This window comes from Streptopelia decaocto (genome assembly GCF_964273445.1).
Source record: "Streptopelia decaocto genome assembly, chromosome: 18".
Taxonomy (NCBI): domain Eukaryota; kingdom Metazoa; phylum Chordata; class Aves; order Columbiformes; family Columbidae; genus Streptopelia; species Streptopelia decaocto.
In genome coordinates this window covers 8,367,520-8,386,424 of record NC_138673.1, presented here as the reverse complement: position 1 = coordinate 8,386,424, position 18,905 = coordinate 8,367,520, and the positions used below count along the sequence as shown (strand labels likewise).

Sequence of the window (18,905 nt, the reverse complement as noted above, 5' to 3'; positions counted from 1 at the left end):
AGGCGGACGCATTCATTTTTGTCACTGAATTGCAAGGCAGAGAGAAGGTAATTCAGTAGAGCAGAGTCGGGAGAGGAGCCGGAGCCGCAGTGCATGCAGGCGTGTGGGGTCCGTGTGCGTGAGCACACGCGCACGTGTGTGTGTGTGTGTGTGCACACTCGTGAGTGTGTGTGTGAGCGTGTCAGGGTGCAAAGAGGCGTTTTGGAAAAGCCGTAGGGGCTGGGGCCTGCCGAGCAGAGCAAACGGCCGCTGCCGCGTCCCCCGGCAGGGTGTCCCCGCCGCCGGGCCGTGGTGCGGGGCGCCCCGCTCTCCCGGCACCGGAGCCCCCGCACCCAAAGCCGGAGCCGAGAGGAGTCCAAAGGCCGCGGGCGGCAGAGCGGAGCCCGAGGGGGCAGCCCCGCGGGGCTCAGTCGCTCAGCACGGCCCCCGGCAGCTCGTTCGTTAGCGTGTGCCAGCGCTCGATTTTCTTGTCCTTGTTTTTCAGGCAGTCGAACCAGTGCTTCAGCCGCTCGCCCTTGGCGTTAATTCCTAACACGACTCCACCTGGGGAGAGACAGAGAGAGGGTGAGGTGGGGGGGAACATCGGCCCTGCGGGGGAAGCTGGGGGATGCTGGAGGGAGCCACACCGTGCAGCCTCTGTCACAGCATCTGTTGCCATGACCCGATGTGGCACACAGGCCGGTTTTCCCAGCCCCTCCCGGCTGTGGTCTGGGATCTGCCCCGGGCAGCTTGTCCTTGTGCCAAGGGCTGGATGCTCATTGCGATCGCAGCGGCTGTCACAGGCACCGGGCGCTTGTTGGCAATAAATCACAGTGACCAGAAACAAAATCACAACAAGCATAGACATCCAACAAAGATAAATGAAATCTCCCCAGTAAACCTGTTTTTTATTCAGAATAAGAGATCTGAAGACAGAAGGGAAGAGGGAGACCAGGAGAGGGATAAAAGCAAAACAGGAACCCAGCAAAAAGGAATGGGGGGGATGGAAAACAAGCTGGGAGGACAAGGAAGTGCAGAAGAGCAGATGAAAAAAGAAGAGGCACAGAAGGTGAAGATAAAACAAGAAAAGAGGCCAAGGAGACCTCGTGGAGTGCCCCACTCACCTATGAAATCATTTGATTTCCCGATGTCGTAGTCCCACACTGTGACTTCCAAGGTCTTTTTTGCCAGGTCACCATGCTTGATCTCGTAGCAAAACTCCTGTTGGGAGCAGAGACAGAGTCAGGACGAACCTGTGCCGGGTTCCTGAGGGGCTCGGGTGTTCATCCTCCTCCTCGGGGAACTCAACCTCCATCCCTCACCTAAGGATTGAGGTTGGGTTTTATTTTCCTCCTCCTAAGTCCGAGGACTGAGAAAACACCCTGGGCAAGAACCACAACCGGCAAAAACCCACCTCATTGAACTCGGGGTTCAGCGTCTTCTTCTTCACCGCTGTCTTATGCTTTGATTTCTTGTCCTCGTCTGGTTTCAAGTAACTGCAATGAAACCAACGCAGCAGGTTCACACGTGTGTCCTGTTGCCCACACCCACCTGGTGCGGGCGGGGGCACCTGCGGGACCAGCTCCTGAGCGGGGCTGAGGTGGGTGCTGAGCCCCCGGCCTGCAGCCCACCCTCCCCTGCCAAAACACATTTGCCCACGTTGGCACCAGCCGAGCCGCCGGCTGCCAGCAGAGAGCACGGATTATCCCAGCTCCGGTCCCTAGGGGACACTGGCACCGCACACATGCACCCAGCTCCCGAAATCAACCCCTGCCAGCCCAGAACCAGCCCAGACTGGGAGCAGTGTGCTCATCCAGAGCTTTGCCAGGAGACAGAAACCGCAGGCAGGTGTGTGAGCGGGAGCAGGAGCAGGAGCAAGCGCAGTGGCCGCAGCGCCGTGCCGACTGTTTCCTACCGATGCTTTGCAGCAGCAGGGCTGGAAAGCAACCGAGGTTAAAGTGCCTGTGAGCAGAGAGAGCACCCGAAATCTGGGCCAGGCCAAAGTCAACCCATCATCATTTCATCTGGGTGCTGCTCCTTTAAACATCAGTTCTGCTGCTTTGTTACACTTTCCAGATCCTGCTCATAATTAAAAAATTAGGGCTTGTACTGCAAGAAGCAACACTTGTCTATCTGCTCTGATTCAAGCCCCGCAGATACAATTTACTGCAGAGAGCACAAAGGCACCTACAAAACGACTGTGCACAACAAAGGGAACGATGTTACCTGGGGACTGAGCCTCCCATGAGCATTTAAAAAAAGCAAGAGTGGCTTTTTATGCAAACACCTCCACTCCAAAAGAACAATTAACTAGGAAGGTGAAATTGTGCTGCTGATAAACTCCATTTCTGGCCTCCCAGGCGCAGTTTATCCCAGTATATCTGCCTTAAAACAAATAACACCCTGAAAGTGCCAAAGTTTCGGGCCAGCGCGCTGGGGACAGGGATGTGGGGTGTGTGGGGTGCGGGTCTGCCAGCCCTTCCTCGCCATGTCCCCCGCTCTGCAGAGAGCAAGTGAAAAATGCTGTCCCCCCAAAAACCAAACCAGGAGCTGCAGCGGCACAGGGCCCAGCGCCAGCAAACCATCACCTACAGCCCCGAACAGCCCTTGGGTGCCACCAACTGCCCTGGATCACTTGGCTGAGGGCACGTCACAGCGGCCCGTTACAGCTATTTTAATGGCTTTTTTATTTTCTTCTCTAAATAAGGAAGGTGCTCCCAGTCATTGACACTGGAAAGCGTCAGCGGGACCTGCAGATGTGCCCTCAGCTCTGTTAACCAGGCCCCCGAGCCACCAGAGCCACGGGTTGCAATTAAACTGCTGTCTGGCCTAATTACACGCACGTTGTAATTAGAGCCTTTCCAAAGTGGCGCTGGGCTGGGAGCCTCTTCTCCCACAGGACCTGGGGAAAGGAGCAATTAATTGCCCGTCCCCGGCAGGGTTGCCCGTACCCCAGTGCCACCAGCCAGGAGGACCAGAGCTGACCCAGCAGCCACCCGCGTGGCGCAGGGACAGCGCTGGGTGTGACGAGCGAAAAGTCCAGGGGTATCACTGGAAGGAAAGCGAAGGCTCCCGCAGGTGCTAAGCGCACCCAGGACCGCTGGGCACAGGTACTGTCCTGCTCGGGGCATCTCTGTCCCCACACTGACAAATGAGACCCACCAACCGCTGGGTCGCCACCAGCAAAGCGCGACTGTACCCATCTGCTTCACGCCACCAATTCTGACCCAGGGCCACGTCCCTGACACAGACCCTCTCCCAGGGCAGGGTGGTGCTGAGCCCGGCAGTGGGTCACCGCGGTCACCCAACCGCTGCCAAACTGGCAGGGCCGATGGGCTGCGCCAGCACGGCCACACGTCACGGGACAGATGCTGCACCCGCCTTACTTTGAAGTGCTGTAACATAATCACCAGGGAATAACATCCTTGCAGGCGAACGCAAGCTGCTGCCGTGGTGCCCTCATTTGCATCTCATAATGAGACCAATTAATTTCCATTGCGGGGAGAGGTGAGCAGGGCAGCACGAGGGCCGGCGCGGAGCAGCACTCACGTTTTGACGTAGGGGTCGGAGTAGCCGTTGGCGTCCATGGCGGCCAGGTGGGCGCAGCGGATGATGCCCACCAGCAGCCCCTGCTTCTGCGAGCTGTACTTGAGCGAGATGAGGATCCGGCCACGCTCCTCCAGCGACTTGTCTTCTGTTTTATCTATCTGGGGGAGGAAATGCAACCAGTCCGGGGGCTGCTCCGGGACACAGCCCCAGCTGTGGATGCTCTCCCCATCCCCAGCCATGTCTGAGGGGTCAAACCGCCCCACGCTCCCATGTGCCGCAGGGTCCGTGGGTCCACAGCAGGGGATGCTGCTCAGAACCCCCCACTCACCGGCAGCTGCTTCTCCAGGCAGATGTTGAAGTTTTTGGTCTGGTTGGGCTTCAGCTTCTTCAGCGGGATCCGCGTCTCCCCGATGAACTCGTTGTGGCGGAACTTGTCCTCGTCGCAGACTGAGATCCTGCAAAAAGCACGGGGTGAGCAGAGCTGCTGCGCAGAGGGGAGGTGATGGAATGAGGGACCTGTCACACTGCAGGTCCCCAGAGCAAGGGGACACCTCGAGGCCTCCCATCCACCTCTCCTGCTCATACCCCATCCTGGCGGGGGTGGCTGTCACCCCCCTGGGGACCAGGCCCCCTCTGGGAAGATGGTCCCGAACCCCGAGCAGCAGCGCGGTGCTGCAGTGTCTGCGTCCAGTGCGCTCACCAGCCCAGGCACTGTTGGAAAAGCAACTTGGCGCCTCAAGCATCCTAATGGCTCTTCCATTAAAACAACAAAGTCATCAGTGACGGAAGCAAAACTATTCTGAGCTGCTGCCAGCCCAGCTGCATCCTGCCCGGCCGAGGCGGCTCTTCCTACACCTGGTCTCCAATGGCACAACCTGGGGGAACGTGCCTCCCCCCAGGGCTCCCTCCTCACCCACCCGAGGGCTTTGGGCACTTTTCTGTGTGTCCCCCAGCGCTGGGGACCTGGCTGTGCGGTCTGGGACACCGAGGGGTCCGCCACCTCCCCTCCCACCCCACAGACAAGACCGGGAGGGATTTGCAGACCCAGCCCACGTGAAGCTCTCCCAGCCCCGGCCGGGGTCCCGCGTGGGGCCGGGGATGCGCCCTGTGACGGCAGCTGAGGGCAGTGACGGTGATGCCGAGAGGAGGCTGTTATCGGTGCAAGAGCTATAAATGCCTTTTCCTGAGCTGGCAGCTCGTGAGTCATTTCTCTGCCGCTTCCCAGCCCGCTCTGGGCATCAGGAGAGACAACAGAAGAGAGAAGTTAGAGCTTGCAGGGAGCCCTCGCTCGCAGTCCCGAAATCCCAGCGAGGGGCCCGGAGGGCTCTGGCTGCCCGGTGAGGGACCAGCCGTCCTGGAGCTGGGAACAGCCAAACCCTCTTGTCCTGCTCCAAAGGGAGCATCCCGTATACTGTATCCCTACCGCAGCCACGCTGGGCTGTCTGTCCATCAAGAAAAGGCGTTTCCCTTCCATTCTCGCCTTTTTTCCCCTCTTTTTGCATTTTCCTACAGTAGCTTGCGGTCCTTTTGCTGCTTGATTTTTTTCCCTCTCTTTCACGCACTCCCCTTGGTGCCCATTTCTCACAGGTAGCACCTCGGCCTCTGGGGGCCGCGCTTCACCTTGCCAGGTTTTTGACAAACAGGACCTATTCAGGAGGGGTAATTAAAGTAATTAAAGATAAATAGCGTCCTGCAATCCCACCTCAGAGTAACTAATTGCACGCCACGCCTCTGGCCTGTGCAGAGCCTGGACGGTTTATCCACGGATGGTTTATCTGTGGGTGGTTTATCCATGGTGGTTTCTCCACGGATGTTTGGCCACCCTCGCGCTCACAAGTGAACAAGCAGGGGGTGAGGGAGCCACGGGGATGGCTCATCCACACGGCACAAGGAGCGTCAGGGCTGGGGACTGGCAGAGGAAAGGGGTTCGGGAAAAAATAATACAAGCAGGAAGACCGGGAATGCTGCTTTCCACAAAACCATAGCTGGATGCAGCGTTACTATAGATACCCATGAAAAAAACACCCCGCCGCAACAGTAAAATCCTCAAAAAGAATCTGAAATGCAAGTGCAATATTTCCTATTTCCTTTCCTCCTCTCGCCTCTTTCTTTTAAAGAACAAAACCAAAAACAGGAGCAGCAGCAGCAGCTCCAGACAAGAGGCGGCGCTTGCCAGGCGTGCACAACCCCGCACCCTCTGCCCCATCTCCCCTCCAGCACCTCTGGCCACTGCCCGGGGGTCCCCACGTTTTGTGCCTGTGTGTGTGTGATGCTCAGAGGTCCGTGTCAGCCCCCCCGGTCCCGCGGGCTGCCCGTGGGTCATGGTCACCGGGGTGGGTGTGTAACTGGCACAGCACGGAGGCAGCGAGCGGGAGTCGGAGGAGCCGGCAGCTCCAGCCCTCCCTTTGGAAACAGGCGTAATGCAATTACACCAGCTTGAATTTTATTACGAGAAATCGATGTGATGGAATTTTTATGCCTTGGGTTAGAAAATCAGCTCCATGACAAACAGCGAGAGATGCCTCTGGCAGCCACATTCACCCACCACCCCGAGCCCTTTAACGCCAACATCCCCCCCCTCCCTCGTCTCTCTTTATTAAACCAAATCCCTCGAGCTCAGTGTTTGATTTGACAACTCCCAGTGAGGGGCCCTGATCTTTCAGTTAAGGGCTGTGAAAACCACCTTGGAAGAAAACGAAGCAAGTGAGCAATCACCGCTCATTAAACTTATTCCCCCTCCTACTCAGCCCGGGCTCCCGGGTTCCAGCCCTGAGTCACCGCGAGCCCCGCGCCGCTGACTCACGGCTTCTGCTCGTACACGCTGCTCCGGCCCCTTTCCCCCCGTGGAAAAGGGAAAATGGGGGTCAGCAAGGACCCTCTTACACAACACACACGCACACAATAGTTAGTGGAGCCTGAAGACACATCTCCTGTATCTAAGATCCCCTACGGTCCCTATAGCAACTTGGGAGGCTCTGGATGGGGGAGCAGATGCACAGGTGATGTCTGCTTGGCTGACGGGCAGAAAACGCCTGGCAAGGAGAGAAAATAGGAAAAGGTGGCGTCCTGGGACTGTGCAGCTCTCCTAAAACCAAAAGGAGGATTCAGTGCTGGGCTCCATCACAAAACGCCTCAAAGTCTGAGCACAGGAACCACAGCACGAGGTAGAAGCAGCGAGGAGTGCGCCTGCAGTTCCAGAGCAAACCTCGTTCAGCGCTGCTGGAGTAAAGCGATTTGGGACCCCAAATCTCTAAGTGTCTGCGGTACGTCTATTAGACCTGATCAAATACTATTTTCTGAATAATATATTTAATGAGTCATGATGTTTGTCAAACACATGATTAAACAAAGAATCCCTGGCATTCGTGGGCTAGCTAAGCATCATATGAATAATGCATCACTTCGCCAATATATCTGGGTATGAATAATTGTATCCAATATCTGGCCAGCTCTGATATTTATTATGAATACAATCTATTTATTGCATATTACACGTATTATTTAAATGTAGGCGATTGTATTCTGCCTATTCCAATTTCCTCTGCAGCATTTCTCTGCCTCCCCCCGTCATGCACCCCGGCTGCCCACCACTGGGGACCATGGCTGAGAGGCTGCAGCACGGCCGTGCTTGAACCACGGATGGGAACAGGGTCTGCAGGGTGGAATTCACCCCCGGTGCTGACAGGGAACCTGTCCCCAAGCCCAGACACCCCGTCCCTCCGAGTCCAGCATCTTCCGAGCGGCTCTGAATTTGCTGGTGGGTGTTTTCATTGCGATTAAGGCTTGGGCTAGACTCAAGGATATTTAACTCAATGAACAGAGGAGACCTTTCAAGATCCTCCCACCTGCTGTGTTTCATGAAATCTGAAGTATCTGGTGTTTTTTTGAGGGGGTTGGTTCATTAACAAAATCCTGCTTGCCAGCACAATTAGCCGGGTTGCCTTCACCTCCGCTTCTCCCTCGGGGTGGCCCTGCCTGGGGAGGTGAACCCCGACAGCTCCCGGGGCTTGGGGCTGTCACAGCAAAGTCACTTGTCCAGCTCAGCCGAGGTGGCAGCGGGACCAGGGGCAGCCTGTTGGGGGACAGTGTGGGGCTGGGGGTCTCAGATCCATCACTCTGCTCCCCAGCAGGCAGCGGGTGCCCCATGCCAAAGCTGTCCCACCAACCCACGCTGGACACGTCCTGCCGAGAGCCCAGGTGGGTTGGGAAGACTTTCAGGTCCTTTTCCAGCTTTTCTGCTGCATCACTCTCTCTCCAGGCAGCAGGGAGGCGAAGGCTGGTGGCGGCTTTGATCTCTGCCATTACCTTTACATTAAAGAGACTTTGCAATCGTGTTCCCTGCCCCTCCGTGAATTTCAGCACCAAGGAAGCAGCCGGGGAACGATCACCCCCCAGACCGAGGGGAGCATCACTGATGCTCTTTCAACTCCCTGCCGCTGCCTCGCGGGAGCCTCGCCTGATTAGCGCAGGGAACGCCAGCGTCCCCGCAGCTTTGAAGTCAGTTTTTTCTGGCAGAGAAAGAGATATTTTGCCAAGATGATGTGTGGGTGAAGCGAAGAAGCGAAGGCAGGACAATACACACCATAGGAGATGATTCCTGCAAGAAGTGGCACCAGGAGGGCAAAGGTTGCTTGTCACTGGTGTTATGGAGAGGCTCATGGAGGAGAAATAGCACAATCCACAGCAAAATAAAAAGTCACTTGTGGGCCCCAGCTGCCAGGGAGCCCAGCCCATCCATCCTTCTTAATATGAACCAAAGGTCCCTCCCTGGCCAGGCAGAGACGACACAATTTACCAGGTATCGAAATGAGGAGGCGCAACATCTCCCAGCCTCGCATCCTTCTACCCAATTTAATAGCCAGTGTTTGAAAAGAATCCAAACAAGGAATTAAAATAAAAGATGGATTTTTCTACCTTGTGGCTGGTTTGCGAGAAGTCTCATCTCATCTAAACCCGCCTCAGGATAAACAAAATCTTCTTTGCCAATATCTTCAACCATGAAGACGGAGAAAAGAAAACAGGGGGCTGGGGAATTGCTCTTAAGGAAAATGAAGAGCACTTTAATTCTAGGCTCTGGCTCCCCCATGCAAGATATAAAATGGAGCCATGGTGCTCAGAAGCCTTTTTTTAAGGAGAGGAACTCCCTGGGCCATGGGCATGAGTTTGTGTTCCCACATGAAATGCTGCCAGACCTGATGGGCAGGATGGCTGAGCGCAGCCCCTCCAGAGCCCCCAAAAGGTGTGGGGGGGTCAAGCCCTTCCCCTCCCTGGCACATTCCTGCAAACAACTCAGCCGAACATCCCTCTACAAACCGATTTCCACGCTTCAAGAGGCTGAAAATTTCAAAGCCCGGAGTGAACAAATAATAAGAAAAAAAATCCACCAATAATAATAATAAACCAGAGGCTTTCCAGTCCGACAAGCCTGCAGCACTTTCAGCATGACTAATACTTTCCATGCGAAATAATAATCCGCGGTGCTAAATTTCTCATCTCTATGCACATTGCAGACAACAGGTAGGTTCTGCCCAAATTCACCTCCGAGCAGCACCTCTTACAAGGCAACTTAGTGTTCTCATCGTGGGGAAAATAATAAACTCCCAGAGTACCTGCAAATCAGGAGGGTCGGATTCCAGCCACGGAGCTGACAGAGCCCTCGGAGCAGGATGCGAAATCCTCCTTTGACAGCAGATTTTACAGCGAATCCTCCTGCGTAGTGGTCCCAGAGCGGAGCGGGGACGGAGCGACCGAGGCTGCCCCACACCCTCCCCACGCAGGAGCCGGGTCACTCGCTGCCCTCACCCAGCTGTGACGGTGGCCAAGACACGGAAATCTTTGCATCCGCAGGAGTTTGCTCCCCACAAAGCTGCACTTGCAAGCTCGTACGGCCCCACGGCGCCATCCTGCTCACCTCCAGCCCCACGCAATGCAGCCCAGCCCCTGGGAGATGCTGAACACACCGAGACGGAACCAAACTGAGAGAATACAATACATTCACACAAACTCCCTTAATTCAGTTTGACAATAATTCACCAATGCCTCCAAGCTTTCTTAAAAAGCTCATCCCCAAAAGGGAGTCAGAGCTTTCACGGGGAGGTTTGCTCAGCAAGATGAGACCACAAAGCCTTAATATGTGCCTGAGTTTTGGGCAAGGAGAGGTTAAAACCAAATCACACCACCTCCAAGCCCAGTGAGCGAGTGATGAAGTTAATGACAAAGCAGGACCACGCTCTCACCAGCTGCTCCAGCCCAGGCTCCCGTAAATCCAGCCTCAGTCACCGTGGGGGTGATGGATGCGCACAGGGCACATGGGTGTTACAGGCTTTGGTGGGCAATAACTCTGCCACGAGCAGTTGCCAGGACCATCCTGGGGGGCTGGGGCATGGGGGACCCCATGAACCCCCCAGGAAATCATCACTGGGATGGGCAGGATGCCCGAAGGGGAGGGCAAGGGACGCGCATCCCCCCAGCACCAGGCTCAGCACCCGTTCACCACCCCGCCCCTACCGCAGGGTCTTGCGGATCATGTCCTCGTCAGTGATGCCGTAGTAGGTGAGCGTCTCATTCCAGGTGGGGTTCAGCGTGTTTCGAAGTGTTTTGGTTCTCAGCTTGTTTGCCTGGAAAAGCAAGGGAGACGGCGATCATTTAGGCACCTTCCAGAAAAGGAAGCACAGTTTGGGGATGAAGGGGTAATCGGTGCCGTTGTTCTTCTGCCCCAGCGCTGTAACCTGTAACCCAGCCAGTCCTTGATGGGGGGACCCAAATCCACCCCCACCGCAGCGATGAGCAGAGGGGCAGAGACACGGTGACACATTTGCAAAGCCATCCAGCTCAGTCTGGGACAGGAACACGCGAGGTGACCTGGGGACTGTCCTGCTGCTGGGACGATTGTACAGAAACGTCCAGCCCAGGGCACGTCCATGATCACCCCGATGTGCTCACCTCTCCGGAGCAGATTTGGGCAGCGCTGTTGGGAAACGAGGCACAGAGACAAAGCAACCACAGAGGCAGAGGGATGCGGAGACAAGGAGACGGTGTCCCCATGGCTACTCCAGGCTGGTAGAGTCTGCAGCTCCCACACCACCCTTGGCTCTGAGCTTCCCTCCTGCCTCTCTGGTCTCCATCACCCCCAGCAGAAATGCTAATCAATGCATTTGCAAAACATGGCAATGAAAGGTAATATTGCTGATGAAAGCGCTCCTGGCTCTCCCGTTTCCAGCAGAACCTGAAATGTGGTTAAAAACTCCCTCTACCGCCCTGAACATTATGAATTAATTCAACTGAACCGTAACAAGTAAATATACCTCCCCCAAAAAGGTCTTTCCTTTAGCGTAAAATAAGAGTGCAATTAATATTCGCAACACATACTTTTAGCATTTAAATTCAACATCCCCATCAGTTACACCAAGCTCTCACTACACATCAATATCTTTAATTACTTTTCTCTCCAGCAAGTGCTGAACCTAAGTAGATGGAAATACTTCCCTTACAATTTATACTCTGCTTTATTATGATCTGAGGGGTTTGAAATGCAAAAGAGAAAGGGGTAAAAATAAAAAGAGCTGGTTTGTTTGTAGCACCAGATCATTTCACTCGGTGCTTCTCGAGCGCCGCGGTCGCACCCTCTGCTCCAAGGGCGAGGGGTCGGGCTGGCATCGGGCTCCTGGGCAGCGCTTTATTGGAGAGGCACTTGCTACCCAATTCTTACCTCCTACCACCGCTCCCTCCTGCTCACCTGAGAGCCAGGCAGGGACCTGAGATCCAGCTGCAGCAACCAGTATCTCCCAGTGAACAGCTTCCCCTGGTCTGATTCCAAAATGAAAGGTGCAGCCCCAGGAAGGGAAGGAGAAGCAAAAAGGTATCTCACCTTACTGGCTCCGGGAAGCAAGTGCAATTTGACGTATGGATCGGCCAAACCGTTATGGTCCATCGGCTTCAGGCCCTGCAGAGGAAACAGCAAAACGCAGGAGTTAGGACAAGGGTGAGATGCTGGGCAGGTGGTTCGCGGAGCCCATCGGCTGATGCCCCTTTCCCCGGGATGTCATCGGTCCACGGAGCCATTGCACAGTTTCCCGAGGAGAATACGGCTGGTGCGGGATCCGGGCTGTGCAGCGGAAGCCGAGCACGCTCAGCGTTCAAACACCGTCTGCGGTTTGTGCCGACGAGGAGCTGCGGGAAAGCTGCTCATCCACACTTGGCACTGGCCGCAAAGCACCTCCTGCTCTTCCAGCAGCCGCCTCTGACACCCGGATCACAATTAATTTGGGGGTTAAGTAGATTTACACAGTGATTTTCAAGGTTTAAAATTACAGGGCTTTGTCATTTAATAATTGCTTATGAGCAAACACACACCTCTGCTGTTGTGGTGTTACTTCTGAGCGCTCCCAGAGGGTGCGATAGCACCTACCTACTCCTCGCTATTAAGGCACAGCTGAAGGCAGAACAGCTTTCAGGTCAGCAGGAGGCTGTGCCAGCCGACTGTCGTGGCATTTGCAGGGAAATCTGGGGGTAACAGAGCACAAACTCAAGGAAACACTCGCTGTGGCCACTCCTGGTGCATTTTCTACTAGACCCTCACAGCTCTTAAAAGATGATACGGATCATGTTTGTTATAGAGATGCTCTGAGTTAATCATGCTCTGGGTAGAGGGAGAAGACAAACCTTCTCTTCTTCTGAACAACCAACGGGCTGAAAATCATCCAAAGGTGATGCACAAACCCAGCCCAAAGCCATAACGGCACAGACCGCATGGAACAAACTCCATGGGGAAAGGAAACAACTCAGGAACATGAAAAATGGAGTCTAATTTTTACCGGTCCTAAGTGGAAATTATAATGGCTACACTACAGAAGTCCTTGGATCATTTCCAGCCTGGCAGGAGTTATTTCTCAGTTGTCTGAAGGCAATTCTCTGCCTGGATCAGAGGAGGGGTCCTCTGCAGAGGTACCCACCCAACCCAGGCACAGAAACCAGCCTGGGTGATGCTAAGGATTCATCGTTCTCTTTGCGTGACGAGCAGAGAATTCGGTGCCCGGGATTAATGAGCATGTGCAGCTGCCAGGGATCCACCTGGCAGGAAAGCGCTCGGCTGGGCTGCTGCTGGAACGGCTGCGCGCCACGAAAATGGAAACAGCGAGGCCTGCGCTTGGGCAAATCAGAGAGGGAAATGCTGGGGCAAATCGCTTCCATACTTACATGTAAGAGATAACACACCCAGCTGAGCCGATGGCATCGCGGCAGCGCCTCAGGACAGCTCTGGCCCCCTCCCTTATTCTACAACTCGGTCGAGGGTCCAAGCTGCTCCTGTTCTTGGTCAGGGCTCTGGTCAGCATGCTGCCCCGGGGCAAGGGAGGCCAAATGGTGCACAGCAAAGAGGATTTTGCTTCTAAAGCAGAGCCAAAAGTATAAAAATATCAGCAGCGAATGGAGGCTGAACGGCTTCAGCTGCCGTGCTCTGGAGTGATGTCCCTGGCCCGGAGAGGGAGGCAGTGGGTACAGAGGACAGGAGGAAGGTGGTGGCATTGGCCACGGCTCCATGGGCAGGATGGCCAGCCAGGGACTGGGATTGTCCCCCGGCTCTGGAGGGGACCCACTGGGCACAAAAACCGCCACAGCTGGGCAAAGCGAAGGCTCTACCGGCCCATTGCTGCACGGCAAATGAAATCAGAAGCAACCAAGCAAATTCCCCTGCAAATAGATGGAGAAAGACAGGCAGCTCTGTAATTCACCCGTCAATTCAGTTCAATTAAATTACCTTCTGAGGAGGCTATTAAAGGCTTTTTTAACAGATGTGCTGTGGAAGACAGAGTGACAGCAGCCTGGAAAATGGCTCCTAAAGTCACATCTACCTTCCTCCCATGTCTCTTGATACGAATTTGGCACACTGCTGAGTTTAATATGAGCGCAGCCCTGATGGCTCTGCTCCCCAAAGCTGCTCCCATGGGAGGTCACCCCGACCAGGGACCCACTGGGGACCAGAGCTGTTGTGTCCCCTGCTTGGAGGGACCCCCAGCCTAAAGCTGCTTCAAGAAAGCCAAGACACAGAGGAGATCCCAAGGCTCGTTCGTGGGGGCAGCATCTCCCATTGGCTTCAACCAGTCAGCCTGCTGGGACCAATTTATGGCATTGCACATCACGGCATGGGTGATGGAGCCGAGCCTGAGTTTCATCTTTTCCCTTCCTCTACCTAACCCCACCAACCCCGCTGAAATCCTACGGAGAGCGACAGCCCCGCTGCATCCCAGCCGCTGCCAGCTGCTCGCCGTGCCAGTGACATTTAGCTAATCAATAGGATTTAATTACGAGTCAGGCTAATGGGGCTGCCGATTAATGCCACGCTTGAGGCTTACAGGAATCACAGGAGACAGATTCGTTCCATCATTTGCCCCAGGGTGAGCTGTCCGCCCAGTGAGCAGGCTCCCTGCTGCCCAAAAACCAGCCTGAGCACCTATTCCCAGGCCAGGGCATCCCATTCCAAATGGGGCAAACTCCATGCTTCCCCCTGCACAGCCGAGAGGAGACGCAGACGGGAATTTCCCTGCAGTGATAAATATTGATGAACAAATTCATAAGCAACACTCAGCGTAGACCTCCAGCGCTTGGCTTCCTTTTGAGGGGGGAGCATCCAAATGCTCGGCAGGGTAGAAGGAAACTCCTGGGTGTTTTGTAGCGGTGGCTGCAGCCCAGGGATGCTCGTATGGGCAGCGCCTGCCCGGCCTGGGGCCAGGGAGCTGCCTGCACCACTGCCTGAAGCTCACCCAGGGCATCTTCCTCCTGACCAACACAGCTACAGGACAGCAGAGCCTCATAGAATCATAGAACAGAATCACAGAACGGTTTGGGTTAAGGGACCTTCACAGCTCCTCCAGTGCCCCCCCTGCCATGAGCAGGGACATCTTCACCAGCTCAGGTTGTCCAGAGCCCCGTCCAGCCTGGCCTGGGATGTCTCCAGGGATGGTTCATCCACCACCTCTCTGGGCAACCTGGGCCAGGCTCTCACCACCCTCACTGAAAAAATTTCTTCCTCATGTCTAGTCTGAATCTCCCCTCCTTTAGTTTAAAACCATCACCCCTTTTCCTATCAGCATCTGCACTGCCTTGCACCCCTACAGATCCCCTGTAGCAGGTTATGATATTGCTCCATGCAGCAGCGCAGGCTTTGCAGGATGGAACAGAAAAAGAAACCCCCACCCACACCACGGCAGGGCGTGCAAGGCCACAGATCCTGGTGCTGGCATATTCATCATATCATTTTCTATCGTCACATTTCCTAGGAGGGGGCGATGCCCAGCGCAGCCCGGGGCAGCCTGGCTGTTTCTCACACATGACGGCACAGATCACCATCACCCGGGGGAGCGCGCGGGGCTCGGGCCCGGCAGCAAGGGGACAGCCCTCCTGCCACACGGCCGCTGCCACCCAGAAACGGGCTCCCACACCGCCCCGATTTATTCCCCCATCGATCAGAGCTGAGCCGCAACGTGCCTGAGCTCTGCCGTGCCTGAAGTGCCACACAGCACAGTGGAGGTGACAACCAGCTGCTGTGGGGACAGGCACAGCGGCTGCCCCACCTGCCGAGACTAAACTGCACTCACTGAAGGCAACGCAGAAGTGTAGGACTGTGCTAAGAGATCAAGGCTGGAGGTGGATGCTCCTCAAGCGTGCCATGGCCTCCCCTCAGCCCGCATCCAGATGTGGTTAACAGCTGCCCTGCACTCGATACGCTCATCTCCGGGAGGACCCGGGACCCTCGCCGCCGCAGCTGGAGCCTGCAGAGATGCCGGGTGCTCACTGCCTTCCGAAATCAGCAGGCAAGATCTGTGTGTGCTATTAGGGAAACCAAGGCACCAAGCGCTTCACTCCTGGTGTAAGCAGACAGCGTGGGGACAGTCCCACCCCTACCAGCTTCCGTAACTCCCACAACAAAGCAAACCTCTCTCATTCCCTATTCCTGCTCCAGCCAAACCTGGGATACAGGCTGACCTGAGGGTCTGGAAACACCCAGCATCTCGCAGATCCCACTGGGAATGTCCAAGAAGCACCCTGGCTGTCCCCAGGCAGCAGGACAAACCCCGCCGGTTGTCCCGACATCATGCACAATGCAGGAGCTGATGGCTGCAGAGCAGAAAATTGGTGGCAGAGCATGACTGATTGGATTTAACCTGTCACTGGTGCCTCTAAGAGCCCACTAACCCCCTTCCCGCTCCCCAGGAGCCGATAATGCGCCTCAGGAGGGACACTGGCTGATATAAAACTACTGGCAAATAAAATAAACAGAAGCAAAAAGATCTAAATGGAGAGAGGGGTCTGGGAGGGTTATCAAAGAGAGGAAGAAAACCACTTCTCCCTTGACTGAAATAATCCAGGAGTGACTGAGGCTCTGGGGGCTGCTGGAGTTGGGACACGTCCTGAGGGCACCTTCTGGGGGCCTGAGACATCGTACCAAAGACTACGGCCACACCAGCCCCAGCCAGACCCGAGGGTCATGCACCGTGACCGTGCTGTGTACGTGTGCGAGGACCCAGCGCGTCCTGGCCGCCGTGTCGCCTCCTCTACAGCACTAATTCCAACGTCTGCACTAATTCTAATGTCTACACAGCCAACGCCGGCTCCCAGCGCCGGCAGCCGGGGTCCTGGCCCTTACCTTTTTGTAGTCAAGTTTTGGCAGCTTTCCCCAGGCGAGAGATGAAATGAGAGCGAGCAGATGGCAATGTAAATAAAAGAGAAAAATGGGAGAATGAGAGCAGAATGGAAATGAACAGGATTCAAACGCTTGAATGTCAGAGCGGTGAGGGGGTTTTTTACACACCCCATAAGCAGGGCCGATGCCGGTGCCACGGGGTGCCCCCAGCCCCGTGGGATGGGGTCTGTGACCACTATTCCTGTGCACCCGGGTGGGCACTGGGGTTTCCCTTTGCCGGCACTGCCTTTGCTCTCGCTGCTGCTGGATCTATCACTTCCCGCTCGCAGGTCTCCTTCCTCCCTGTCTTCCACCCACTGCAAACCCAATTAGAAATCTCCTCCTTGGCAGCGCTCCCGAGGGCGCAGAGGGAAGCCTGACCCAGAGGCTGGTGGAGAATTCATGGGTGACAGGCAGGGGGGTGGCCGGGAGGGAAGCAAAACTCAGCAGCTGCCTCATCCCTGTCCCGTCCCTGCCTCGGGAGCTGGGGCTGCTGCACTCGCCCCCCAGCCAGGAGCAGCTCCAGGGGCAGAAGCCTCCACGCTCAGCCCCAAAACCGAGCTTTTGTGCTCAAGGTCTTATTCCAGAACAGTGGGGTGGAGACGTGCGTCCCAGTCCCCAGCGCAGGGGGCTCTGGGGTGGGCGCTGCAAATGAGCCAGTTGCAGCTGGAGGGGAGAGGAGCATCCGACAAAGGCAAACGGTGTGGGCTGATCCTCTGGGGGCTCAGCTCACAGCCCATTCTCCTGCAGGTTCTCCTGGCTTCTGTAAAATCCCTCCACCCCTTCCCAACATCTACGGGGACTCAGATGACCTGGAGCCCTCATTGCTCTGGACCTGGTGCTGGTGGAGCAGAGAGGAGCTGAGCAGTGCCCAGAGGCACCTTCCACAGGCCTGGAGGCAGAATCAGGACCTCAGTTATCTGTTTCTCCTCCAAATTGCTTCAATCACGCAGACGGCAAAGGCGCTGAGGCAGAGCACTTTGTGGCAACGATTAGCAGCATTTAAAAGAGCCATTTATAAACTGACAGCCGGTCAAGTAAATAACAACATTGGGTTGGGTGCTATTCTAAAAAGCATCAATAGCTGCAACCTTCTCGTCACAGGGATGAGCAGCTGTCCCCGTCCCGCTGGAAACGCCCAGAAAGGCAGAGCTGGAGGGGAAGGAGAGGGCAGCGGCACTGGGTGTTGGGATGAATGTGGAGCTGCAAGGGGACGGTTGCAGCTGGGGACACCAGAGCCCCCAGTGCAGCCCAGGGACGGGGGACACCCAGCTGTCCCCACATGCTGCCCTCACTGTGGCATTTGGCCAGGCTCTGGTGGCCCCGTAATGCAGGACAGAGGTGGCAGAGGTGGCAGCCCCGGGCATACTTGGTCCTTGCCCAGCGCTCAGACATACCTTGGCTTTATTGATCGTGCAGTGCAGCGCGTTGTTTTCTTGATCGTAGAGCAAGCTGAAATCCAGCGTCCCCAGCGTGGCTGCAAAGGAGAAAATATGTGATTAACCCGCGGGGCCCAGCAAACACTGCCGCTTCTCCCTCGGAGCACAGGAGGAGGGGATGAAGATGCTAGAGAATGGCTGCAGATGTTGTAAAACATCGTGCATCCTCCTGTCACGCCTGTTATGAAACACAGCTCCATGCTGGGAGGCTGGTGGTCCAGGGGGTTGGCACAGCCCTGGGAGAGGAGCCAGAGAGATGAAGGGCTGCAGCACATGGCTTTGCCTCGCTGGGCTTCCACACAGGTCACCCCATCCATCAGCAGCTTCTCGTTCCCAGGACCTGAAGGACCTTCCCTGGGAAGATGCAGGCACGGCTGGGACGCGGCCGAGCCCCGCTGCCGGCACATCTCCCCCATCCAGCGCCGCTGGGATTCCCAGAACACGTATTCGTACACCGACACCTTCAAACACATGAGCCACCAATGGGATCCCTTCCCAGCTCCAGTTTGGCTGCAAACTGTAAATTAAACCCAGTGAGAACAGAAATAACTTTATGGTTAAAGTGAAAAACACCAACAGTTTTTAACCAGAGCAGCATTTTCTCACGGCATCCGCAATCCGGTAATGCAGCAACAAGGAAGCTCCTGAGACGGGACCACAGGGAAGGGTAGGAGACCAGAACAAACCACAAGAGTCTCAGCAGCAGAAGAGCATTTGACTTGAGAAATTCTTTCCCTTCGGACAACCTGAGCAAATCGCGCTAATGCAAAGCAGAAGAAAAGCCTTAAAAAGACTGGCTTTCCAAAAACATGACTTAACATTCTCAAAGGCTCCCGAATCTGATTCACACACCAAAGCCTGGACGCGGAGCAGCATCTCCCCGACACAGCTTCACCTGCCACCAGCCTGGAACTTCCAGGGTGGCTCTGGACCCCACAACCCACACTTTTCCGTCCCCACCGTCCCCAAAAGGGGTCTGCCCGGCCCTGCGCAGCATCCCACCGCTGTTTCCAAGGTAACTGCACCTTCCCACCGCACACACGGGTTGAGAGCAGGGGGAAAAAATACCCAAATAAAAACCAGAACAATTTTGCTTAATATCAAAGCAGGGTTTGCTGCCTGGGAGGTAAGTTAGATGAACTTTGTGGCAGGAAATAAGGTGCTTTTTTCCAGTGTAAATAGCCTCTACAGCAAGGTGCCCTGGGAGGCAGTGGATATTCAGGGGGCCGAAACCTTCCTGCTGCAATTTCACAGTGATCTTC

At 55.6% G+C, this 18,905-nt stretch overlaps 1 protein-coding gene across 1 annotated transcript in view; it reads right to left on the bottom strand.

Moving 5' to 3' along the window:
- Nucleotides 1-406: 406 nt before the first annotated feature.
- DOC2B (double C2 domain beta) overlaps nucleotides 407-18,905 on the bottom strand; it is a gene marked incomplete at its 3' end in the record, with an annotated part of 33,289 nt that continues 14,790 nt past the window's right edge. The window contains exons 4-11 of the mRNA XM_082068641.1: nucleotides 17,602-17,681; nucleotides 11,396-11,470; nucleotides 10,036-10,145; nucleotides 3,857-3,983; nucleotides 3,529-3,686; nucleotides 1,394-1,475; nucleotides 1,104-1,200; nucleotides 407-543 (exon numbers count right to left, since the gene is read on the bottom strand). Of these exons, the coding sequence (XP_081924767.1) occupies nucleotides 407-543; nucleotides 1,104-1,200; nucleotides 1,394-1,475; nucleotides 3,529-3,686; nucleotides 3,857-3,983; nucleotides 10,036-10,145; nucleotides 11,396-11,470; nucleotides 17,602-17,681 (866 nt within the window). The remainder of the gene's footprint in view (nucleotides 544-1,103; nucleotides 1,201-1,393; nucleotides 1,476-3,528; nucleotides 3,687-3,856; nucleotides 3,984-10,035; nucleotides 10,146-11,395; nucleotides 11,471-17,601; nucleotides 17,682-18,905) is intronic.